Genomic DNA, 26,796 nt, shown 5'->3' with positions numbered 1-26,796 from the left:
AGTGCGGTCCGGGGGCTGGGGTGTGCCCAAGCTTCGGCGGTTTCATCTCAGGATCTACTTGCTGGAAGAAGCAGCTTCACGTTCAAAGCTGTGTTCAACTGTGGGCTTAAATACGGGCTAGAAATGCTCTTTGCCCTTTTAGTCCTGGTGCTGTGCATGGAAATTCCGTTGAGTCCTGCAACTGGAACAGAAGAGTGGGATGCATGATAAAATTTCTGTTACAACATGCCAAACCTCTTCCTTGGAGAGGAGTTTCATCTAGAACAGAGGGTTCAGTGCAGCTGCTTGGCAGTGTTCGCCTTTGGGAGTGAAAGCGCTGTTTTTTGTTAAGGCAAACCCAGCTCTGTGCCATCCCTGTGCCCCTCCTGCAGGGCTGGGAGCGGGAGGGATGCTTTCGCATGCAAGCTAGCTCGCGGCGGAGGGGCGCAGTTGGCTTAACAGCTGCAAAAACTTCTCTCTGACTTTTTGCACTGTGTGTCACCTAGTTACACAGAGTAACAAAAATGGGCTGAGAAGAGATGTCTTCTGTTAGTTTTTGTGTGCTTATTGCATGAATTTAATGGTAGTGAGAGTGTAATTTTCACTCACATCTGGACAGTTACTCAGTCTTGTTTGTTGTGGATCTTCTATGTAGCAGCTGGGGAAGAGAAAGTTTAAGATGGGAAAATGTGAGCGTAAAGAAATACTATTGGGTGGTGGAAATAATACTTGAAGCTCATCTTAATGCTCTTGTGAAGAACTGGATTTCAAGTGAATGTCCCTTTAATTTAAGGCTGCTAATAACGCCAGGAGCTGGTATTTGCCACTCTCTTGAATGTGATTCAGCCGTACTCTTGCTGGCTGTGGCAGGGGAATACATCTCTGACTGTTAACTGTAAGTAAAAATGAAATGCTTCTGTTGTCAGGCTAAGGAGGGGACTCTGCGACTAGAGCCTGATTGAAAAGGGGACCTGCACTGGCTTGTCTGCACTGTTCTGCTGAAATGCTTTTTGCGATCAAAATAGGAATCTCACTGGAAAAAGAGAGGGTCAGAGAAAGACTTTAAAACTCAGTGATTGAAAGCTGAGAGATGTGGGACCTCCTGTGCCCCCTGCTGATATCAAGGGCGATTGCCATGGTGCTGTAGAAACCTTGGGGTCAGCTGTGGAGCTGTTGTGCTGCCCAGAGAGGTGAAGTGCTGGGGAGCTCAGCTCAGAGGCTAGAAAAGACAGAAAGCAAAACTGTAATTGTATACGGTCAGAAAAATAAACAAAAAATATAAGAATGGCTGACTGGTAGAGCTATTTGAGGTTTTTGCCCCCCTTTCTTCCTCTTCTGTCCCTCCCCTGGAGTGATCCCTTTCTCTCTACAGAGCAGTAGATGGTCTCTGAACTGTGGTACGGTATTTTTAGGACCGTGCTTCTTAGCCCTCGTTATGCTGTACACTGCTCACTCTGCATCACATGACAGCGCGGGGAGTCCTGGAAAGAGCGGGTGCCAAGCCGTGCCTGGTGTTTCCTCGGCACAGCCGTACACTATGAGCGTCAGCCGAACCAGAGGTAAATCTGTTGGGTGCAGAGCAGGGGAAGCTGCGCTACTGTGAACTGGAGAAAGGAGGAGGGAGTGCGGTTCTTAGTTTGGGAGCTTTGATGTTCAACTGAGGGTCAAAAATAAACCTTGGAGTGGGCGCCAGGTGCCTGCTGTCTGTCTCAGCCAGGTTAGGCCATGTCCTGGTAGGTGAGCAGCCCAGGAGAGGAGGGGCTCAGCTGTGGTCCTCCATCCTCAGTCCTCAAACCACTAGGCTATTGTATAGAAACATTGTATAGAATGTATAGAAATGTATAGAATTTATAGAAAAATATACATTCTTTACTGTGGACTTTCCAACAAGAAAGAGACTTCTGTTACGTTTCAAAAGGGTGGGTTTAGGTTCCTGCAAAAGTGGCTTCCTACTAGTTCACGAGATGGTGGTGGGACATCAGTTCAGCTCCAGAGCTCGGTGTCTCCTGGGCAGATGGAAAGCAGCCCGGCTGGACAGCCCTGGGCGCCCGAGTCCCTTTCTAAGACACGCACTCAGTCGTTTGCTCAGGGTGGCAGAGGGCGCCTGGAGCGGGGCAGGGTAGCAGCCTGGCAGCAGAAGCCTCCTTGCCAGCATTCCTCTTGGCGAGCAGTGCCCCGTGGAGCGCAGGGGGAGGCAGGTAGCAGCTTGTTTTCGTGTGCTGTGCTTTATGACCGCGTTCTGTGCATTGCTGCGAGACTGGCTCTTGTGTAATGGGGTGTTAATCCTGGAAGGATTCGCATTCCAGTCCAGCAGATAGAAGGGGAGAAAGGGTGGGGGTATGAGGTCATTAAAGACCTATCTCTATGAATTAAGCAGTGACAGCTGAAAACCTTATCACCCAGGGGCTATTTTAAAAACAAGCGTATCTTGCAAATAGGCTTGGTTTAGAATGTTAGTTAGCTCGTGGGGAATTTTTACTAAGTAAGAATGCCAGTTATCATGAAATAGTCTATATCCCACCCAAATTAGACAAACTATTTAATTTTTTTTTGTCCCTGAGCTATCTTTGTATAATTGACAAGTTGTTCTGCACTTGAATTTGAAGAACTGGTTTGTAGGGGGAAGCAAGTGTATTTGCCTTGTCTTGGGAGGCTATCTGCCACATGAGATGCCTTGTGATTTTTTTTTTTTGAGGGAGATAATTAACAAGAAAATAGCCCTTAAGAAAATGGAAATTGCTAAAAATGCCATAGTATCAGTGAACCATTTTGGTTTTGAACAGTTCATTTAAGTGTAGTTTTGTTTTATTGAAGCGGGATAACACAGTCACTAAGGGGCTGCATGGCCCAGTTCCAGAAAGGGGAGCCATGGCCTGCCTGAAGGCATAGGAATTTTCCCATCAGTTCCAGCAGCATCAGGATTTGACTCAAAGTCATTACAGTTCTGACATATACAAAATTTATTGCTAGATTTTTGCCCGAAGAAAGGATGTAGAATGAGCTGGCATTTGAAGATTTGACTGGTCGAAATATCAAGAGTAAACTGGTTCTTTGTCCTATTGCTTTGGCGTGTAAGGTTCTGCTGGTAGAAATCAGGTGGTGGATCACCCTGAGTGTGGTTAAGAGGCTTTGGAATGGGTGCAAGAATGGCAACAAGGTAGAAGAGCACTCCTGAACACTCTTCTCATTCCCATGAGTGAAGGCATTAGAGCAGCATTTCTCACCCTTGAAGGGCCATTTAATTTATTTGGGGGGGGAGAGGAGTGAGGGGAGGGAAGGAGAGAGAGGGAGGTTGTTAAAACCATCCCTAGACTATTTTGGCCACAGTAGCTTTCACTCACAAGGACAAAGACCATGATAAATTTGACATTGCCAAGTGTTCCTCATGACTCTTCTGTAATTCTCCTGTTGTGCTCACTTGCATGCCTGGAAAGGCTTGTGTGTTGCTTGGTTTAGTTTTCTGCGGATTTGTGGAATCTCACCCAATTTGTGCTGCAGGTACCTCAAGGAGCACAAGCTGAGATCACTGCAACAGGACCCAGTAAGCAGGTTGCTAGGACGATGTGATACCATGCTCTGTCGCATGCATGTTGTTTAATTCTTACGATCTGACATCAGGACAACCTGCCTTTGTCTTTATTACTGTAGATAACTCAAGGAAGGGAAGATACATCTCTAACCCATAGCAGGAGGGAAGAGGAGGGGAACTGACGCACAGGAGTGTTCCAAGCAAAGTGAGTTCAGATACTCTCTCCACTCCCTCTCTTGAAATAGAGGTAGCATCCCTCATGTCCCCCAGACCTCAAACTACCCTGAATAATTTCTGTAGTTGTTTTCTGATTTGTAGAATGTTTCAGAGCAATTTAGTTGAGCTCTGTGGCTGTGACTGTAAACTTGCCAGGTTAGATTGTCACAATTCTGGGAACTAAGGCCTGAGAGCAAGTTGTTGCAGTTTTTTGTTGTTGTCGTGAGTGTGGGGGTTGGTTGTTTTTGGTTTTGGGGTGGTTTTTTTTTTTTTAATTCTCATCCGTTATTTCCAAATATTTGCTGCTTCTGGGAATTCAGTTCCCTGAAATATAACATGAAGTTCAAAGACAGTAACACCAGCCAAAGTATTGTCACTTAAATTAAGATGCAGACCTGTGGAAATCTGGTTTTGGTTTTCTTTAGGCATAAGAGTTGGAGTAGATAGTTAGAGCTTTAGTGGCCAGAAGAAGAATGCAGAACAGAAAGATGGTCCAGCCCTTCACACATGGTACAGAGGAAGAGCCAACCCCTACTCTGTTACCTTTCCAGTCAATGAGACAAAGCAAAATGCTGGTTTTGTGCCTGGCCTGGACACTCTAATATCTTTCCTGGTAAGAGTTCTATTCAGCCAAAAATACCTTCCTGATATATAAGGTCATCTTGGTTTTTATGTTTTTCTAGTCTACTACATCACATAATCTAATTTATAATCTAGTTTTTTAAGCAAAAATCAGTAATTAATCTTGTTTAGAACAAGTTACATGCTCTGTTATTAAATACCAGTGAGTGGTATCATCTAGGAATTTTAAAGAGCCTTCATAATTTGCACAAGCCAATATTCATCTTATCTACACAGAAAGACATGTCTTCATCAGTGCAGCTCTTCAGAGATCAGAATTACCACGAGCTGAAAGGGCAGTGTATCCAGCAGAGACAGCTCTTCGAAGATCCGGAGTTTCCAGCCTCAGATGAGTCCCTTTTCTATCAAACAGCACCACCAAGGAAAGTTGAATGGAAGCGCCCAAAGGTAATTGATGCTCTCCTTGTGAGGAGGTGCTGTTTGTGTTGTTTCACTCCTACTGTCTTCTCTGTGTTAAAACGCAGTTATGTGAGTATATTCTCCCTCCCTTTTTCCATTCATTCCTTGTCACTGTGTGATTCAGATGGCAGCCCCTCTGTGTCACGCTGCTGTCCAAAATGAAAGTCATGCCTTACTGTAAGAAGACAAAAAGGAAGCGTTCTGTGCAGTTTAATCATGCTTTTTACTGTAGATAGCTCTCTAATCACAAGCAGCAGTGTGAGGTGACTCCAGCCATAGCGATGTTTAAAGCAGGCCTCTATTTAATTAAGAATACCAGTAATGAATTAAGACTACCAGTAATAGACCAGTCAATACAGGAGTATATTCTGTGAATAAATTCTTCATTTTCTGGGTCAATCAGTGGATATGTACCTGTCTAGGTTGCTGTGTTGACAGAGCATTTCAACAAGGTGTTGAGATTCTTAATTGAAGTTTCTTTTCAATATCTGTCACTTCGAAGGGCCTGGTGTGTACGCACAGTAATTGCAATATAAAATCTGAGCTTTAGCTATCCAATCTACTGCCCCCCCAAGTTGTCTGTCTCTTTTTTTTTTTTTAAGTTAGATGTAACCCTTGCAAAAAACACTACAGAAAATTAGATTTTACTAACTGAATAGCTAGCGTCTTCCTGCCTGGAATACTGGAAACAACTCAAATAATAATGTATGATTATTGTTCATTATTCTAGCTCTCTCCATGTTTTCAGAGTAACTTGTGCCTTATTAAAATGTATGGGGAAAGGAAATATCACAGTAGCAATGGGAAGTTTCTCCAATCTCAGATAGCTGGCTAGCTCATTTCTATGTATAAACAAATAATTTGTAATTTTTCTTGGAGGAGAGAGTAGGAAAGAGGAGAACTACAGTGTGCCAACAAGGGGTTTATCTGAGGCGGCAAATAGCAAGGCACCATTGGTGGAGTGGTCTTGTTACACTGAAAACATGCTTAGATATTTCTAACTGCCACCAGTGGAATGAATTGAGAGCCCTCAGTATCAGCACGTACCCATTTTCTGGTCAAAGCAAATGGATTAATTTCAGTTCCACAGGGAACTAACTTGTGCTTCCAGAATCAGTTGGTTTGCTCTCTACATAGTGCCAAAACTAAGAGGAAGCCATGTCTGTATAGTTGGCTGCCAGGTTACCTTTTGTATTAAGTATACTGGAACCATCAAGCCCAGCTACATATGGGTCTTAAGAGCTTTGAATGACTTCTGCAGTATAAGGCAGGACGCTCACAAGCTACTCCCAGGGAATACTCAACTACACAGATGTATAACTGACGCAGAGGAGAGAAGGTGAGTTCCCAAGAGGTGTCTAAGCAAACCTTTGTTCTGTGTTGAACTGGATACTGACTTCCTCGGTTGTGTTTCAGAGAGGTTCTGGTGAAACCTTAGCAGCAAGTTTTACCCAGAGGGAATGGAGTTTTCCGTTACTGATTGATATGATCTCTGGTCTCTGCATTGCTATACTGAAGTTACTGTGGATTTTGCCTTTGACTTCTATAAAACTTTGACTACACACCAGTGATTTCAGATTCAAAATGAACAGCTATTGTCTGTACACAACCAATAATGCTTATGTTTATTTGCCATTTTTACTAGCATCTTAACAGGAAAACAAATACGTCATTTGCCTCTAATTGCGACTAATGTACCAGACATTTGAAATTTTTAATATTAGTTATGTTGGGGGTCTGTTAATTGGTTTGCTCTGAGGTTTATGCTTCGCATATCTTGTATTTATAAAGTAGTTCAGAGCCATAAGCAAATAATTCAGAAGAACACAAAATCATTCCCAGCTTTGACAATGTGGCTTTCCATGAGAGAGTGTACTCCATTCTCATAGTCTGACAAGTGTAATGAAGAGAACAGTGGAAGCCTCTAGCCAGATGCACACTGAGTTCTACCCTTAAGTGTGATGAATTTGTCCTTTCCTCTGCCCATGACCACTTTTGGGATTAGGGTTAATTGTCTGGAAGCACAAACTTCGGTGTCTTAGAAAAAAATGATGCCAATGACAATGCGATCTACTTCATATGCAGCTGATACTGTTCCCTGGTCTCTGTGACAGGGGATAACAGATGAGGCTTACCAAGGCTGTGCTGTATTTGCTGGGATGGCACTGGAGAGTTTGGGTTTTTTCTTCTTTTTCCGCAGTGGTGTTCACTTCTCACAGCAGCTTCAATACTGAAATTTTAGTGAGAAGAGCAAGGGTTGCTTTCCTGCTTCTCATTTTAGTTTGCTGAGCAAGACATGAGACTGAAGAACGGGGAGAATGAATTTGGAAAAAAATGTAGGCATTCCAAAGTCTTTGGGTTTATTTTTATTTCTGTAGTGCTTTCCTGTTTATTGGAATCTTTCATCCCCTCCTAGAAGGGGAAATACCATACAATCAGTCACAGCGAGGTCAGGAACAGCTTTTCTGCTTCCTAAGACATGTGAAGCAAGAGCTAGATTCTAGACAAGGATGCCATTTTAGGCCATTCTTTTGTGTGTGTTCATTCAAGGTGGTGATCACTGGTACAAAGTCTAGTTGAAGGCCAGTAACTAGCATTGTACCGCAGGGGTCAATACTGAGTCCAGTCCTGTTCAGCATCTTCATAAATGATCTGGATGATGATCCAGATTGGGCGTTGGACTAGACAACCTCCAAAGGTCCGTGTCAACCTCAGTCATTCTGTGGTTCTGCGTGCTATTCTAAAGCTGTGCCTTTCTTACTCTCCTTCCTTGCTCCAAGATAGAGCAGCCCTTGGCGTACATGTGGGGCTACTCCTACAGATTTGTGGAGAATAGCTAGAGTATTCTAGTCTTGCCCTTCTTGGGAGGGAGCGGGAGTTGATGCCTAGGAGGTGGTGGAAGCTGCCTTTGTTCTCATGGTGAACATCTTGAGGGAGCGGGGCTTGTCTCTGTGCAGCAGAGCAAAGGTGAGGATCTACTTTGCGATGTTTATTCATAGTTTATCTGCTCTCTGCCAGATGGAACTATAGCGTACTCTAAGTTAACTGGCTGAATGCTTAATTGTCCTTTAAGAGTGATGGCCTTTCCAGAGTGTTTCCTTTCTTGGAGAGGGAAATGACCTTGCAATATGTGCATAGGGCAAAGGCCAGAACTGTCATCTACTGAGACAGATTCTGAGCAGGCCGCTTAGTCGTCTTGCCTCACCAGCTCACCCGGAAACTACAGCTGTGTCTCCCCCAGCCACCCCCAGATGTTTGTACAGCATCTTGAGTGTGAAGGAATGAAGTGGTGAGACCCTGTTTCCTGTCCTCCTGCCATCTACATAGGTAGTGGATAGCCTGTTCAGGCGCTGGTACTTGTCTACTAGTACAAACAAACAGCTTTTTGCTTTAGAAAGCCTGTGTAGCTGTTTGAGCAGCTGGGGAGTGCTGCCCAGTGCACGCAGAGCTGGGGGAAGCTGCTGCACTTGCTGGTGTCCAAACAAGTACATTTGGGACCTGCGAATCTAAAGCTTGTCTGAGGAGGTGAAAGCTGGGGGTTTAGTTTCAGCTCACAAATATTCTCATGCTTTGTTCAGTTACCCTAAGTAACTGGTGGCAGCCAGACAGAGCAAATGCTTAGGAAGAGTATCTGTATAGTCAAAAGGGTTTTATTCTGCTCTAATGGAAAAAAGAGTAGAAGTGAGAGAGGGAAAAGAGGAGGGAGGGGTAAAGCATTTCTTCCACTTTGTTTTTGTCCTTGGATCTGCACCTGCAATGTTAAATACGTTCTGTTTGCTCATTCCAGTCAGACTAATAACGATAGGTCATTAACAATCTGACACTAATTACTTGTTTTGTACTTTTAAAGTCTCTTTGGGAAAGAGAACAATGACAGGGTAGTGCTACTTCTCCGGCACCCCAGTATTAAGAAACTGCTGAGCACAAAAGACACTGTGTAATTATCATGCAGTCTCCCCAGGATGGCGTGACTTTCCAAGAAGTGTTGTTACGGAAAGATCATCCAACAAATAAGAGCGCTGCGCACTGCTTATGTGCGTACTGGATCTTGGTTTCTTTGGGTGCAGTGTGGCATGGTAAGCAGGTGGCAGGCCAGGCTAGCACGTTCTGATTGTGCACAGGAGCTCAGGTGCTTAGGGTCATAAATGAACTCAAAAGGTCTGACCCCACCTGGGATAGAGCTGGCTGAAACATGGAATTGGCACGCTGTAGCACTCTGGAATTCCATATTTTATTCTAAGTAGGAAAAAGAAAAGTCTGAATGTGCCAGAAGATTTGCCTAAAAATGAGCTAGGACCTTATTTTGCTTTGTTTCTATATCACCTTCCTTCATGACACTCTCCACACCAGTGATGGGATATGAAGAGTAAAAATAGTATAAAAATCCCAAGTTGTTTTTCACTTCTGGGAATAAAATATGGAAATTTTGGACTTGATTTTATAGCAAAAAAAATCATCTTTGTCAGAGTGACATTTCCTGACAGAATTTTTGGCAGATGACGCTGGTGTCAGACTGCTGGCTGTGATTCCCCTGGCAGTCAGTGTCTGTCCCCTGCTGTAGCCCCAGGGGAGGGGAGGCCCTCGCCCGCCAGCCCTTTGGTTGCTCAGCACAGGGCAGCTTATGGGCAGGACTTGCCTTGCCCAAAGGTTAGAGGCTCATAACGGATGTATGATGTGGGGCAGTCACCAGCAGCTCCCATTACAGACTGGTGGAGAGGAATTGATGTATTTAGAGTGTGATTCAACTGACATACCTGAGATGTTGGCTTCAGGCTGAGATGACTCATACTCCACAAAGTGCCTGGTCTCTGCAGACTAGAAGCTCAGAGGGTGAGTTCAGGTGTTGATGCCAACGTGAATCCTTTGCTGGTGTTTCAGGGTATTGGGCTCTGCTATCTCAATTCCTCTGTCCACTGTAAAATAATAACTGAGCATAACCATTTCAAACATGCAACATCTTCCAGAGTCCCATCAGTGTGCAGGAAGCCTCCTTGCTGTTATGTATCTTTATGAGGTACAGCTTAGTCCCTCCTTTGCTCCCGATACCACACAGGGAGGTGCTCCCATTGCTTCTGTGCTGCCACTGAGGAAGAGCAGGGTCAGCACATCCCCACCTTCCTATTGCAGTACCTGCACTTGACCCTCTTGCATCACATGAGAATCAAGGTATGTTCTCCCCTCTTCTGTTTGCCCTACACTATTGCAGAAGGACAGTGTCTCTGCCTGTTGAGGGGGGAAGGTCACACAGAGGCTGATGAGAACTGTCCTCAGACAGAAGGGTTCAGTCTGTGGGCAAGGACTTATAAATGGCTGATTTTGCACAGCTGTTTTCAAGAAGCGCTTTTAGAACCCAATGAAGAGCTGAGGGACTCTCCTTTTTAGAGCTAGACCCCTCCCACCCCCCATTTAGGTCAAAGCAATAATGTAAGACACAAAACACCTGAAATTTTCTGTGGGGAAAACCTGCTGGTTGGGTAGAAAAAGAGGAAAAAAGAATCACCTGCATTGGTGGGCTTTTTTTCTACCCATTGATACTGGTGTCAAAGCCCATCTTGCTCTTTTTCTGTGATTTCCCCGGAGTTTCCATCCCCTCTGCCAGGCTGAAGTGGGGCTGGGGGCAGCTGTCTCCTGACAAGAGGTAGGAGAAGCCACTCGCCCCCCTGCCATCTCTGCTGGCCCTGGCATGTCCTCGGCCACCTGTCCTAGTTAACCCCCTACCGAGGGCAAACACTGCCTCTGTGCGGTGGTCCTGCTCAGCATTGGCTTTTAGCAGCAAGCGGCTCAAGTGAGAATACCCGGGAACGACAGTTGCTCTGCTGAAAGGCTATTTTGTCTGTTTTATTTTTAACTAAACCTCGGGTTTGTCTCATTTTTTTTCACTGAGCACTGACCTTGCAAAAAGTATTAAATCCCAAGGACATCTTTGTCAGCATTAAACAAATAGCATTGATCCACCAACCAGGGCAGCATCCATGTGGGGAAGGAGTGGATAAGCTTGCTTCAGAGATAAGCAATGTTCTTTAGTTATTCATAAAGGAAAATAATAGTCTGATCCTACAGAATGAGAGTCTTATCATGTGCTTTCCTGGTTTCCCTGCTTGACCGTCTGTTTTATAAGCCTTGTTTTTGCTTTCGTCTGCATCTTTTCTTTCTGAAAGCGCTGTGATTGTACCCTTATGTTCTGGAAAGACAGACCTGGATCTTTTTCTCAGCAAGACGGCACAGAGGGATACTGTGTGACAGTACTACTAAACCGCTTCCCAAGAAACCCCTCTTGTGTCCCAGGCTACAGGAGGGACCGCTGCTGTGTTTGATTAAACCTCCGTTAACTCATAGGTGCCAAAGGGCAGCTATCTGACTGGAAGTGCAGAGTTGCATACTCCTGGCCCACTGCCTGCCCAGTGTTCCTAGAAACGCTGCATGCCACGGGCCTGATTCCCCACTCTTCTCACCAGTTTTCCAATGCTTTCAGGGGTGGTTATCACCATGCACGTGAAAAGGGTCAGGAAATAAGGCGCAGTGTTCTGGAATGATACAGCGGTGGCAATAAACAGAGCAAGTGTCTCCCCAGTTCCCAAATCGGGGAGTATGGGGTGACTTATCTGGGGCAGCGTGAGGGACTGAGGTGCCAGAGAACTCGGGAGCTCCAACTTCTGTGCCTGCATGTGTTTCTTAAAGGTGGGACCAGCTTTTGTTTGCTTCTAACTGGGGGAAAATGATAAGTTGTCTCCAGAGCTAAAACACCTTCATGTTTGCAAGTGCTGATTTGAACCTTGGAAATCTCCCCTGCCTCTGTACCTGTCTTAGAACATTTTGCGCTCCTTTGGAAGGCAGAGGAGGCTCGGGGCATGCCTGTCCTGGGCACTTAGTCAGGGTTAGCTTTACATATTTTGCATTAATGTTCTTTATTCCACATATGTTCTCAGTGACAGGATTTGTGATCACAGTAAGCAGTCCTCCAGAATGCTTAACAGTATCCCAGTCCTCATAAATTATGGGGAAGGAGTGTCATGACAGACTTGGCTGTCAGGTGTAAGCATCCCTGGGTTAAACACCCCTCAGAGATGATGCATAGCTTCATTGTTTGATTCCTCTCTCTCTTCTATAACTGCATTGCTGCAGTCTAACCCTATTTTCCAGTTTGACTGTGAACAAGACCAGAGACATCTGCTTATGTTTGGGACTACACGTCAGAGTCCAGTAATGCATGCAGGAGAGGCACTGGAGAGGGAGGTGTCCTGGCACCGCGGCTGGATTTGAGCAGTTGCCCAACAGTGCACTGCAAGGACATTTTCGGGGCACGGAACGGAGTGACAGCTCATTGCACCCTGGGATATTCGCCAGGGTAGGGCCTGGGGATAATCCAGAGCTGGAGGAGAGTGGAGATTAAAGGGGAATACCATAAACTGGCACGACGAAGTGATGTGAACTCTTAGCAGTACAGTGTAGGTACATTGCTGCCTTCTGTGTGACAAACGGATTTGATTGTTAACAGCCCCTGTGAATAGTGACACTTCTCTGGTTTGCCAGATTCCCTCCCCATGCCCCCAGCTCCCTCCTGGACCATAGCTCTTGATTTAGTGATCACTTTTTCAGACCTGAACGTGCTTTTTTTCTCACTTCAGCCTCTTCTTTCCAGTTAAAAATCTGGGGCAACGCCAGTGCTCTTGCTTAATCAGAATAGAGGTCCCTCCCCACCCCCCTCCTCACCCCTCAGGCTTTGCAGCATCTGATTATTGTTCTTCTGTGAAAATATGACTTACTTTGCAAAGGCTGCTGACGTGTCCTGAAACAGCCAAAGTTTGGGGTTTTGTTTCCCTTTCTGTGCCCATAATTGTCCATGTTTCTCTATTGTTGGTGGTTATTGACTGTTGTTGAAGCGCAGATGAACACAATTTGCAAATCCCTGTGTGCGGTGACATTTGTGTTTGTACTTGAAATACCGGCACGTGTTGAACGTGCCTGAATATCAGAGGTGAGGAAATGTGTTTCCAAGTATGGTGGTGAGCCTCTGCTGAGCTTTGAGAGAGCTCACAAATCCTTTTTTGTGCCTCAAACACACAGAGGCATTGATGGGAATACAAAGGTGATTTCAGGTCGTAGGCTGTGAGCGCCACACACCAGTGTCTTGCAGCTTGCTTATTTGTTGTGCTTCTCTGGAATATGTTTGTAAGAGAAGAGGACTGTGAAATACTCATCCTTGCACTAACATGAAATAAATCTTAATTGGCTTCTTTTTCCTTTTGCGCCTGTCACATCATAGATCACAACACCGTGGATGTTGCCCTCCACAGACAGACCAAGTGAGTCTGAGGTACCAGCTGTAACCATCAGTGAGTGACTTTCAGACATTGCACCCCATTACTGGTGCTGCATGGGGCTCCTAGAGGATTATAGGACTTCCTAGATTACACTATTTATCATTTTAACAGGCACTTTTGTATGCAGTAATTAGCTGTGATTACAGGAGTGCAGTAGCAGGGAGGCTATTTGCCATTGTTCTGAATAGTTTTACTTGCCATTAAAAGCACATTTAGCCTGTGATCTTGAGCTCCAGCTTGTTCTAAGCTATGAAAAAGATTGTCAGATGTTTCTTTGCTAAACATACATGTGTGCATATATAAGGGGAAGGTTTGGAGAGCACCTTAATTTTTATAGAAGAGCATAAGCCTTGCAGATTCAAAAGAGGTATAAAAGGTCAAAGGCAAAGTAGGCTCTGACTTAAGTTTAAACCCTTCATCTTAAGGAAGTAGGAAAGAAATTAAGAGCTACATTCTGGGAAGCAGTCTGCCCTGGAAGATAAGCGGAGAGGTTGGTGGGAAGGTTTCTGTACACATTAATCGTGTTTTCTAAGTTAAAATTGTGGAGGCAGAGAGAAGATGCATAGTCCTCTAGCTATGATGCAGCCTTCTGTTAGTATGGAAGGGGTGGGTGAGGGGACAACAACAGGCAGACAGGAAACCACCAGAAGAATATTATTTTAAAATGATGGTAAGTGATCTTTTCTTTCCTCATTAGCTACGTGACAAACTGTGTACCCCATAACCTCCTGCAAATGAAGTCTAGCACTGCTGAACGTTGGATTTGATAAAGCGTTACAGCATCCTCGGTGCTCGATTATACTGAGCTTGGCTACAGCCATCTGTCATTCTCGTGCAGGTGTCGATCTGCAGAGGAGAAGTAGCTGCTCGCCAAGGGCTGGCTGCCGTAGCCCCCGCGCTGGCAGTAAGGACAGGGTGCTCCTGGGGAGGAAGGCGTTAAATCCATCCCAGCTGTGGGAGCTCAGATGTTGGCACAGCTCCCAAAGATGCATGTGGCAACACAAAAGCGTGCTCTTCACACCCGTTGCCCTAGCAACTGCACATTCAAAAGGCAGGGATTGGCAGTCGGATCTCGAAGAAGATGGTGCAGTTGCAATTAAGTGGAATTGTCTTCAGGTTGTTAGATTAATTTTGAGCTGTGGGGAAGGGGTGGGGTGATGGGTGAATGTTAGTGATGTTAACAATGAACTGCCACCCGTTTGAAATCCTGGTTTAGGCAGGACTTCATCATACTGTGTGTTTCTTTAAGGGTAAAATTAGTGCTGGCACTTGGTTCTGAACCTTGTTTTTTTGTTGGAGAGACTAAAAAATCTCCCTCAAGAGCTTTTTGTTTAGTGAGGGTTGATTTAGTGGAGTTAGCGATCTTCCGCACATCTTGCCTGTCACCGTTCTTGCATCCTGGTGATCCACAGATTGGAACACTAGGATTTACAAAGTCCCTGTGGAATTGGGCTACTAGGAGGAGGTGCACAAAACTGGAGGGCAAGGTCTTTCAAATTCAGGTCAAAAGAAGCCTTATCCTTACTGTATGGCTGTAACTCTGGATCAGCTGGATTCCAAGTCTGCTTTCTTGTTGTCTTATTTAGTGAAATCAGTTGATTTGGATCATTTTCACCACCTGTGGGAAATGTAGTGGTGTAACATTCAAGTGGGGTGGTTGCCACATGGTTTTGCCCTGGAGTGCTGAGACAGTGGTGGTCAACTATGATTTGGTGCATGAGAGGTAAATGTGAATCCACTGAAATTCAAAGTAGTATGAAGCACTTAGTAGCGTCCTTGCATGTCTTCCTGGCAGTGAAGCCCTCTATTCATGGGACTCAAGTGATGTGAATGACCGGGTAAATGTGTGGTGCTGAAAATGTAAGAGAAATAGCATCAGGAAGTACTGTTTTGGATGTTTTTTCTGCTCATGGAAAAAAAATCCTGCTCTGAATTGTGTACCTCTCTTGTTCCCACAACAATAAAGTTTTATCAAATTATGTTAACTAGCTCTAAAGATGAGGCTTATGAGGTATTGGTATGCGCTGACGACTTTGAAAAATAGGTTCTCTGAGTGATCAGACATTGTCAGCTTCAAATTTACTGCCATGGTTAGAGAGCATAGAGAAGATTAATGAGAAATAAACTGATCTTGATATAATTTTATTTTAATATTTAAAGTAGCTATTTGAATAAAATACCTCAAGGGTTGTTTAATTATTTTGTAGAATAATATAGACTGTTTCTTGCATAAGTGAAGAAAAAAGTGAGTTATTGCTTTATAATTCGGTTTCCCGTCCTCTTACATTGTCAAAGGTAACAGGGATAACCCAAATACAGCGATAAACCTAAAAACAGTGCTAATAACTTAAATGCATGTACTATGTACTGATGATCTGCAGAGATCAAAAAAGTAACTGGAATCCATTGGAACTGGAGTTCTTGTTCTAGCAACCAGGAACATAAGTTCTCATATAGAGGATCGTAATAGAAGAACTTTGTCAGTATTATTGCTGCCTTAATATGATCCTGTAATCATTTTAAAATTAGTAATAGTCCTGGCTGTTCCAAGTAATTGATCTTTTTGAGGAGCAAACATTTTTTGAAAAAAAGGAGTAGGGGAATGTTTTTTTTGGGGGGGGAGAAATATTCAGTTGAAGAATTTCTTTTTTTTTTTAATGTTGCAACTTTCCCCCAAATACACTAACAAAAATGAAATGTTTCCTGAAATTTTTTTCTTGGAGGCAAGCAAACATTTTCCAGCTATAAAAGGACTTCCCCTGCTGATCTTCTAAGGTACTTGGAACAGCATGTTCTGATGGTGTCAGGCCAAATAATTCCCTGAAAACACTGTGGGCTTTTGTTTTTTCTTTCTTTCTCCCATTATTATTTTCCCCGAAGATTTTAAATTTGGTTGGTTGGTTGGTTGGTTGGTTTTTTGTTGTTTTTTTCTCACTGAATGTGTTCTGAAAAGAAAATGACTTCTCACTTTGCTAGGCAACACACCTTCACGTGTTCCTCCCCTCCTTGGCTGCTCTCTATCGCTGCTCTTCTGTCTTCCTCCTCATACGACGTTTCTTTGCTCAAATTATTTGCAGAACTAAAGGAAGCAAACTGTCCAGGCAAATCATCCAAACTGCTGTTGTTTGTGGTGTTGTAGGTGATGATCTAGTCATTCTGAGGAGAGTCGTGCTGGGCTTTTCCAGCTCTTTTTTTCTAGTCTCTGTGCTTCAGGACCTATTTTTAGGACTCAATCAGCATAATTGCCTTGCACAATAAATAGGTGTGATGTGGGGAGGGCACCAGAGCATGCGTCTGTGTGTGTGTGTGTTTCCACCCAGAGCAGGCAGGCATGGATGGATGTACATGGATGTAGGTACATGGACATCTGACAGAGACTTGGGAAGCAGAATGGTGCAGTGAGAAGAAGGATGAAGCAGTGCTTTGGACTTGCATCATCACATCAGGGCAAATTGGTGGCATATTGAAGGCAGAGAGAGACCCAGAATCTGTGCTATAAAATTTGAGTGGTGTTAGCTTTATAAGGGGGATTTTAAAATTTTTTTTTCTCGTTGAGTATTTGCGTGTGCTAACAGTAGTGATGGGAAAATAGTAGCATTTCAGCCGGACAGTACAGCCATCTGCTTGTCTAGAAGATGGGTCCAAGAAACATGGAGAAGTTATTGGACAGAGGAATCATCAAATGCAAAGGGCTGGCGCAGATGTGTTGTTACACGCTTTCTTTCCCAATTGTTTTGTTCCTGTAGTGAGGAAGCGAGCAGAGCTGTGTGTGGTGCCCTGAGGACTCCTCTCACATAGCCAAACAAACAAGTAGGGATCTCTTAACTCCCTTAATCCATTCCGGCAGTTATTGCTGGCAGTGGCCGGGATTCAAATCTCAGAGGGCTACGTACAGCTGTGTGACCCTTGTCCATGTCCCATTTTCCTAGACCCAAAGCTGTTGTTCAATTCAAGGCTGAGGTGTACTGGGGAGTTCAATGTGCTGTGGCTCAGCCATGCTTTAAATAAGAAGCCCTGAAGACTTTGTGGTATTTCATTCGGATGGGCTCTGTTTCTGTGTTTGAGGAGGTTGATCAGAAATAGGAACAGGAACTCTGCTTTGTTCTAGGTTTTTGTGTTTCTCCTCACCTTTCCGCAGCGCACTGGTGAGGCCTGACTGTGGCAGCATGCTTAGCCCTGAAGAGACCTTAATTGTGCTTTTGGGTGTCAAGAAACTTGAAAAATGAAAACACGGAAGAGCTTAGTGCTCCAGAACTTGGGAGAGGAGGTCCTTGCTTTTTGAGATGGGTGTTTAATTTAAGAAGTGACTGAAACAGATACTGTTTTATTGTCCTAAGGATGTTTATTTTAGAAAGCATCCTTTTCTAAACAATAGGAATTTATGCACTTAGTTCAATTCACTTTCATTCCCATCAGTGATATAAGGTGGTGCACCTCAATATTAATAACATGTTTTTTGGGTGAAACCTTGGCCCCTTTCAAAGCCTTGGGATTTTTGCTGTGGTCTGGGTTATCACCTTGCCTGTCCCCCACTGGGCTGAGTACAGGAGGCATCGTGAAAACATTTTTTGACGTTTCCATTTTGGTTTCTGACTGGATAAACCGTTCCTTCCAGAATATTTTGTCCTTAATGTTTTCATCTGGGGAAGTTGTGACGGTTTCTTCTGGAATTGCCAAAATGTTCCCGGAATAGAGCTATTGCTCACCCTTATTTTATTAATTCCGTAATTTTATTTTTATTTTGCCTGGAAAATGTTGTTAAAATGGAGCTTCCCCAGAAGAAGACACGAGCAAGGAACTATAAAGCCTTCAGCCGTCAGCAAATACCGCATGTCTAACCTCTCCGTTACAGTCTGGTGACCGAGTGGACCCTGTATGACATGAACTTGATGGCTTAATCTGCTTCTGGTGTCACTTCAGAAAATTCTTTGTTCTTAGTTGCGCCCTTCTGTGTTGGCTGTGTCATGACAGGAAGCAAAAAACACAGTGGCACCTTGCCAGCATCCCTGCCCTCCCTCCTCCAGAAAGCTTGTCGAAGAGCTGGGAGTTCAGTGGATATTCTAATACACAGCTCCATCCTTCCTCCTCCTTGTCTCGCAGGTACCGGGGCAGCGTGAGGCATGGGTTCCCCTTTTCTGTGGCGATATCCTTAGATACGCTCACCCTTCAATGCGTGTTGCATTTATTTAAATATGATGGAGAGGCAGTGTTTTGAAAGTGGCATCTTTCTCAACAGTATTATTTAACCAAGTCTTCCAGGGACATAATTATGAGCAAACATTTGTAAATGACATGCATGCTTGCCAAGCAGACAGCTCTCCAGATGCCGGTATTTTGTTATCTTCTCTCTTGGCAGTTTTTCCACTTTATATTTCCCTCCTTCAGATCGCATGGAGGCTTTCTTATGTTGTTGTGGTTGTTTCCTCTAAAGAAAAAATGCTAAACGACCGCAATGTCACTTCCAGAACATAAGCAGTACAATTCCAATGTTCTGAATGTTTCTTTAAAGTTTAAAATGTCAGGTTTTATTTAGTTGGTTCAATCGTCATTAGATGAAAATTGGTTTCTCAGAGAGTCAGCTTCTATTTGTCCTGAGGCAATGCGATGATGGTAAGAATGACATGGTAAAATTTATTTGGAGCCTGTAAAACAAAAAGCTCAAGGATCACATCCTCAGCTAGCGTAAGTCTTCTTACAGTAATTGTTAGTTCATTGATTTAGTCTTCCTAAAGAATTAAATGTCTGGCTTCTCTGAAGGAAAAATTATAGCCCAAACATGCCAGTTGCAATGGAAATTAAGGTACTGTTCTGTCAACACTCTTCTGCAAGAGTGGGAAGCATCCACATCCAAAAAATGCTTTGTATGTTAAGTGCTTTATGCTTTTCTCCTTTTATTTCCATATTTAAAAGGGTATTTGGGATGAGTAAAGTCCTGGAATTTGAGGGTTTGTAAGCCATTGTATCTTTAGATTTGCAAAGTAATTTTAATTTAATGCTGCTTCCCTGTCACTTAAATGTATGTTTCCTTCAAGATTAATTCTATTTAAAAATTAAATAAAAATGTATGTTTTCCTAGCTAAAAAGCTTTTAAAAATCCTTCACAGCTGAAAGAACCTTTTAGAACTGCTGTCTTGCCTGTATGTGGCATTGTTTCTAACTTAATCATAAAGGCTAAACCATTTTGCATTTACATCTTTTCAGGTTTGCAGTTTTCTTTCTCAAGAAAATACACTGTCTGTAAGAGCAAATGTTATCTTCTGGTTTTTATGCATGAAATAGAATTTTGTCTTTGCATTTTAAGTTTCAAGCTCAATTCACTGAAACATGACATGGTGTAGGAGTCAGGATCTGAACCTTGGCCAGTGTGGCAGGCGTCAGGAGCCATCTTCACCTACTCATGTGCATCAGGAAATGGAATCTCTGTCCTCGGAAATCTTCAAAAGCTGTCTGGGCATTGTCCTGGGCTCTAGGTGACCCTGCTGTAGGGGACCCTGCCTGAGCAGGGGGGGTTGGAGAAGGTGACTTCTAGGGGTCCCTTCCAACTTCAACCATTCTTGTGACCAGGGAGAGGAGAGTTGGGCCATGGGGGATTTCAGTGAAGAATCTACTGAGCGTGCAGTTAATACGGGGTGTGGGACTCCCTTGTTGGCTTGGATAATGAGTGTCCATATGGTCCTCTTGCTTTCATCTCAGTTTTCTCATGGTGAGGCCAATTGGTCTTGTGTGTGCAGTCATCAACATGCATATGTTTATGTGATACATGTATATATGTACATCTATCTATACATGCTCTTTGAGTTGAAAAGGCAGGCCCTACTTCTTGTCTTCAGTCCTCAAATGCAGAATACCTTTAGCCTCTTTAGAGGCTCACAAAATCCTCAAAAATTCACTCTCTAACTCCCATATCTATCTGTTTAATCAGAAATAATGAAACATACAGCCTTATGCAGATGTTTATTTAATTGGCTGTGATATTTTAGGTGGAAAACTCACCCTGGAAAAGAGCAGAACTGGCCTCTAACAAAAAAGGCCTTCAGGACTGGGCCTGTCTGATAGTGTCTGTGCTGTATGGAGCATATTGAGGTCTGATTTTTGCCTGGAGACAGCATTTTCCAGTCTGATACAGTGAATAAATAACCAAAATGGTGTTTCTTCCTAAGACTGTACCAAATCTTCAGTCCTGTGATGGTGAGCAAAAATATATATTTCATTTACCAACGATCCAGCTGTGGGCTGAGCTTTGGTCTGCAAGTTTAGAGTTTTACTGCTGCTTCAGCTTTACCACAGGTACGAGCACTTGTGGGACTGATGAAGAACACGAAGGCAGGGCTTTGCTCTTCCTTGGTCACTAGGATAACCCTGTAGATAATTGGATCAATTTGCAAAGACTTTGTGCAGAGCTCATCTTGCTGTAGTTTTTGTGCACGATCACTGTTTGTTTTCTCCTCCCTCCAGATAAGGGGGATTTAAGGCTTGGACATTTAATTTTCACATCTAATTTCTCATCTAAAAATGGAGATGGGAATCCAGTACCGCTCTCTGGCCTCTCCTCCCTTCTCTCTCTCTCACTGACTCTGCTCTCTACAAATGAAAGTTCTCAGAAGTGAAAGTTGGCTAAAAGCCGCTTTCACATTTGGGCACATGATCTAATTGGTAAAACAGCTAATGTCTGGACTCTAAGAGGAATAATTTAAGTTCGTTCCAAATATTTCAAATGTACTCCAACCATGGCATTTCTCATCCCTGGTCTTAATGGGCTTTCTCTGTTCCTACAAGCATGATGAATCTCTTGTGAACAAAACTGAAGCAGCATCTGACTATGGATAGAGGTGGATTGAGGGCCTTGCACCTCTGCTTGTACAGAGCAACACCACCCCCTTGGCTTAGCTAAAGTGATGCTGATTTACAGCTGAGAATCTGGCCTGCATCTCTACATCTGAATAGAGTGCAAACTATTAGACACTAATAGCTTGGAAGAGATAGGGACACTGTGCTACGTTAATTCTGCAGACATTCCGAAATCTGCAAAAAATTAAAAATAAAAATCCCCTCTAGTGAACATAATGGCTGCACTGTAAATACTTAAATTGTAAGATAAGAAAAAAGCAACATTGGCAAACCTCAGCATTATTAGAAACAGGCCCTTCTCCTTGCATTTTCAGAGTTAAGATATATTTCCTTAGGTTTTCCACTAACTTTACTTTGAGTGTTAGACCCTGATTGAATAAAATAATTAACGTGATTGATAGTGTGAGGGTGGGGTTAAAAGGTGACTCATGATTTTCTCTTGGAAGTGGTCTGTGTGTTGAGCACCAGCTGAGAGGTTACTGGAGCCACAAATGAGCTAGAATGATTTCAGTGTCCCCAGTGGGGTTTAGAGCTCCAGCTGGCTGAGATGGTCTTCCTGGTACATCATAAAGAAATTAAACCTGGCAGAAGAGCAGCAATGCTGAAACGGGAGTGGTTCTCCAGCACTTAGAGGTGGAGCACTGTGCTCTAAGCCTAGCTAGAATTTGATGTCTAGTCAAGTTCATGTTTGAGTTATCAACACCTCTCAAACCTCTGTTCCTGGGAGACAAGCAGACTGTTTCTCACGGTAGAAGACCTTGGGAGGTTTCTGTCTATCAGGTGATGGGAGACTTGAAGGTTCTCACAGCAATTCCTAAATGTTCATCTTTAAAGGAAATTTTATGATGCTTTGAATACGTTGTAATAGGAACTGGAGGTCTGTGTCCCTTCTGTTTTATCGAGGATGTAAATTCAAATACATAACTGCAAATCAAACAGCTTGTGCTCTCTGGAGAGGTGCTGTGAGGCTGGCCACTGTGAATATTTCTGGGGCTGGTAGAAGTCATTGCAAAAGATAAGTGGAGCTTATTGGGATTGCCAGGATTTCTAAACTGGTAGGTCAGGAGGGTAATTTCTCAGTGATGGCACTGACTCATCTGTCAGCCACCTTTGATCAATTCCTGCTAACTTTGTGATTTTTCTAAACAGACAGTTCTAAAGAGCCTGTTTTTTCTTATATATGTATATGATCCTTTTCTTGAAGATAAGGAATCCCATGTGATCCTTAATGAACTACCATTCATTCTGATATGTGCCCTGATCTTTGTACTGACTTGATTTGAACTGATGAAGATGCAGTTAGCAGTGAATTTTGTGATAAAATGATTTTGGGTTTTCTGTTTGCTGTATAGGCTTTCTCTGTTTTCTGACAGTTGGATCCCATCTTTGTCTTAGACTGGCATCAGGCAGATGTAATGTTAGTGTTTAACAAAGGAATTGGTCTGAAATTAAGTAGTGCATTCAAATCAGTATATCTATATACCATTGGCAAAAATGAGAATAAGCTTGATAAATGCAGTGGAAGTGCCATGTAAAGAGACAGCATGATATAAATAAGAAAAAAATGTTCTCATTATGTCTTTCCAAGCAAGTAGTCTCTTAAGCATCTAAACAATTTCAACACAGAGATTAAACTGACTGCACTTCAATTGGGTGTTGCAGTTCAACCCCAGCCGGCAACTAGAACTACGCAGCCGCTTGCTCACACCCTCCACCCCCCCTCAAAAGGTGGGGAAGAGAGGAAAAAAAAATTGGAAAGGAAGGAAAAAAACCCTCCTGGGTTGAGATAAGGACAGTTTAATAGAAACAATAACAGAAAAGGAAAAATAACTGTAGTAATAATAATGACATGGGTCACTCTCACCCCCCGGTGAATTTGCACCATCCTGAGCAGTGACTGTGGATTCCTGTCCCCTGGCTAACCCCCATGTATATATTGAGCACGACGGCTATAGTATGGAATATTTCATTGGCCATTCCATCATTCTGTCTGTGCTTCTATGGGAAGCTGAAAAAAAGTCTTGAACAGTGTAAACATCACTTAGCAACAAGTAAAAGCAATAGGTATTATTGACATTCCTTTCACAGCAATCACTAGAAAGAAAAATTACTCTTTCTTTTTAAACCAGGCTACTGGGATAAAATCATGACCAAATAACCAGTCTGACTATACCCTGGCAGGCTGATCCCTCCCAAGGAGCCAAAGGCTTTTGTCAATACATCTCTCTGACTGAGTCTGCTCTCATCTTTGTTTTGGGTTGAAACAGAAGAAAATCCTGGATCATGATAGGGGAAACCTTTACAGTGGTGGTGAGGTTGGAGTCACTTACATTGGACATCAAAGTAAGTAGAGGTGCCTCCCAGACTGAATGAGGCAGGAGGAAGGAGTATCTCCAGCTTTGTTGAGTAGCCAAGTAATTTTGGTCATACTTAGAGGACGTGTTGTGATCTGGAAGACTAACTAGTGTTGATGGAGAACACTGAGCAGTTAGCAACTTGCCACCAGGCTCTTTCTTCCTTTTGGCCTTTTTTTCTCCCCAGAGGAAGCACAACTACACTTACAATGCCTCCAAGTCTGTGTCTATCTGTTCCCCTCTTCCCCCAACGATGCTTTACTATTGACCAGTTTCAACCCAGTTTGGTAAATGGGTAAATGTCTTGGTGAAACTACACGTGCCATGGAAACAGGCAGTTGCGTGGGAGCAGGATACCCTGGGAAAAGGCTTATCTAGGTCACCTTTAAATGTCCATTCCAACCCAAACTATTCTATGATTCTGTGATCCTCTATTAGATATCAGAGTGCCCACAAGAGAAGGAGAGAGCAGAAAACAAGCTTCCTAAACAGACCCGTGAGATGTGGAAGTAGTTTTGTTATTGATTCCTTCTGAAACATGTTGAGTTGATAACAGAATGTGGGGAAGAAAAGCAAATGTGAGAACATAATGAAAGGCAGAACTGGAAAGGAGGGTGCCTGGTTGAAGTGTGAATTAAAATGAATTAATGGATACAGTGGCAATACTGGCCATCACTTGGCATCATCAGCTGCAGAAATGGCATAGTAGTCACACAATTACCCTTAAAAACTTTGCCCTTCAGCACCTAATATGGTTCTTTAACTTTTGAAAACTTCCCGAAGGTTTGACATAATTAGAAGGAAAGGGGCTTATCCAGAAATGTGTCGTTCATTTCAGTCCTCTAATAGCCATCTATCCTGGGCAAAATAAGAGCTAACCTACACGGAGGGAAAAGCATGTGCTTGATTGCCTGGCAGGTATGACAACTGTGACTTTGCGTAAGTATCTTACTTTGGAAATCACTGTTGTGCTTTTTTCAGTTTCATCACTCAAAACTGAGGAAACTTATCTCATGTGCTGATAACTTTATTGCTAAATGAACATCTTTCCCAGATAAGGTTTTAAAAGATGTTTTAGAAATAGAAGCTGCTGTTTATTTTCTGTAAATAAAATTCTTTCTGGTAGTTTCTGTGAATTTATGAGAGATGATCCACTGATTTGGCTGAGTCATAAAAGTGCTTTTAGTGTTCAGAAGCAAAACGAATGCTGCTGTGTCATTTTTGACGCAACATTTTTTATAGCTCAGAATTTGAACTCTTAGGCAAGCAGCGAGATTCCTTAAAAAGAGAAGGTGATTGGTTGCTCAGACTGTCAAACAGGCATCACATCTCTCTCTCCATGGGTCCATTTGTTTTGTTCCTTAGCAACATTCTCTGTATTACTCCCTTTGGCTGCAGTTGGCAACATTGGTGACCTTTCTGACCGCTGGGATGAGTGCTGGTGTTTATCCTCACTTCATAACAGTTCACTGCCCTGACGTTTGCTGGCACCTAGACAGCACGAGACACTGGTGTCCCTCTCCTGGCTGCAGCTCACACCCAGTCTGGGCAATGAATGGAAGGAGTGAGCTATACCAGAAGGCTCAAGGAATAGTCTGATGGGAAGGCTTTTTTCTAGAGGTTGTAGAAGAGTGATCTGATAAAGTTCTGATGGCGCGAAAGCACTATGGTTCTCTGCAAGGTATTGGGCATATCTCTGTATTACTAAAAGACAAATACTCTTTATTTTATATGACTCTAGGCTGATATTTGCCAGAAAGGGATGTCCAGACTAGAATTAAAGAGTCTGATCCATGTCCTGTTGGAATTGACAGACTCCATTGTCTCTGACTTATGTAGGCTCAGAAAAGTTGGGTTGTGCTGGCTAGTACAAAATTTCTGTTTAAAAAAAAATAATTTCAAAATCCAAAATTTGATACATTTCAGGTCATCTGGTAGTCTAAGAAGCTTGTGTCTTATGATCAGGATTTCATATACAAGCTTCCAGTTCCTCTTTTTATGTTACTATTCAAACATCTAGTCCAGAATGGTGCGGCATATATCACAATTCCAGAAGTGTGTCTGGGGGGTTACAATGGCTATTCCACACACTTTTATCCCAAGCATTAAATTTTTTTCCCCCCGCAAATAAGCGGGGGAGAATACTTCAAGGTCCTGTCTGAAAAAGATGAGGAGTCTGGCAGAAGAGGATAAAGGATTTTTATCTTCAAGAAAGTGTCTGAGATAAATGTCACAATTAGTAGATACTGGAATTTGGGCTGAAACCAAACCCTGCTGGAAAAGGGATGGGGAAAGCAGGAACTTGTTGGTAAAGAGGTTTATGCTGTTTAATGTTGTGGTTTAGACTTATGTTTTCTAACCTTTGAAGTCTGTGTATTGCCATTGGACAAGGAAGAAACATCTCCTTTCAAAAACAAATCGACTCCAGCTTAATTGAAATTTTCACTTGAGACAACGTTTCTTAGATGACCTGACTTTTTTTTTTTGCCACACAATGCCCAGTGTAATAACAAAAAACATTCACAATGTAATAACATTAAGAAAAAAAAAAGGGTGACTTTGCTGAAATTTACCTAATACATTTTTGTGAACAGCGTATTTCCTTCCTCATAAAAGGCAGTGATGAAGAATGCATCACTTAGCGGCCCCTTGAGACACAGCATAAGGTCAGACTGGACAAGCCTAGAAAGGTCATGGTCACTGAGCCAAAATGATGCTTATTATCAGGCAAAGAAAATAGCTGCCTCCCCAGCGAGGGATGAACAGTCAGGCGTACAGACCTGGGAATTGGTTATGCTGCACTGGTCCAGTGCTGAATATTTCAGTGTTGTGAAAAATTGTGCGTGACGTTTTCCAACCTCCTTTTCTTATTTATTTCCCATCTTAGGAAACTAGTTCAAGAATGTGATTGAAAAACATGTTTTGAGGAAGCAGTAAAAAAACATAGCTAGGCAGTGGGTGGCCTTTTAGTCTGATGAACCGTGAGTGGACTTACAGCCCCTGTCTGACCTCAGCCACATTACTGTGTGCCTGGGAGTAAAGTCAGGGAGTTGCTTTAAACTGTCTTCGAACTTGGCCATCGCTCTCTTACTTGCGCTTAATGCAAAGACATTTCCACTGCTTTGGTAGGTCGCTCTTTGCAGAAATAGAGTTAGGCTGGCTTATACCACCTGTTTCTCAAAAGAGCTGTATATTCAGTTTTTCTTGAAAATGCCCTCAATTTCTTTCCTTTCTGCTGAACAAAAAAAGCCAATTGGTCTGAGACCGCTGGACTGCTGGCAGCCCATTTGGAGCAGTTGCGGCTTGCTAAGCAGCACTCCCAAATAAACGCTTACAGCACCCGCGCAGACTGGCTGCAGAGCTCACGCGATGCGGCTGGCTTGTCAGGGGCCCTTCCCCGCACGCCGTGTATCCCCTTGCTGTCATACCCGTTCTAATCTCTAATAATTTTGAACTCATTCATGATTGATTTTATTAAATACTAAGAAACAAATTTGTAATGTCCTTA

General features: G+C 43.2%; 1 protein-coding gene across 1 annotated transcript in view; it reads left to right on the top strand.

Annotated features, from left to right (window-relative positions):
• Window positions 1-4,588: 4,588 nt before the first annotated feature.
• Window positions 4,589-26,796, top strand: part of CAPN6 (calpain 6) — a 53,217-nt gene continuing 31,009 nt past the window's right edge. Inside the window, exon 1 of the mRNA XM_009889302.1 lies at window positions 4,589-4,753. Within this exon, the coding sequence (XP_009887604.1) occupies window positions 4,589-4,753 (165 nt within the window). The remainder of the gene's footprint in view (window positions 4,754-26,796) is intronic.

This window comes from Charadrius vociferus, unplaced genomic scaffold (assembly GCF_000708025.1).
Source record: "Charadrius vociferus isolate BGI_N301 unplaced genomic scaffold, ASM70802v2 scaffold7, whole genome shotgun sequence".
In the NCBI taxonomy this organism is placed as follows: domain Eukaryota; kingdom Metazoa; phylum Chordata; class Aves; order Charadriiformes; family Charadriidae; genus Charadrius; species Charadrius vociferus.
Note: the sequence above shows the minus strand (reverse complement) of the source record. Positions and strands in the feature narration are given on the sequence as shown.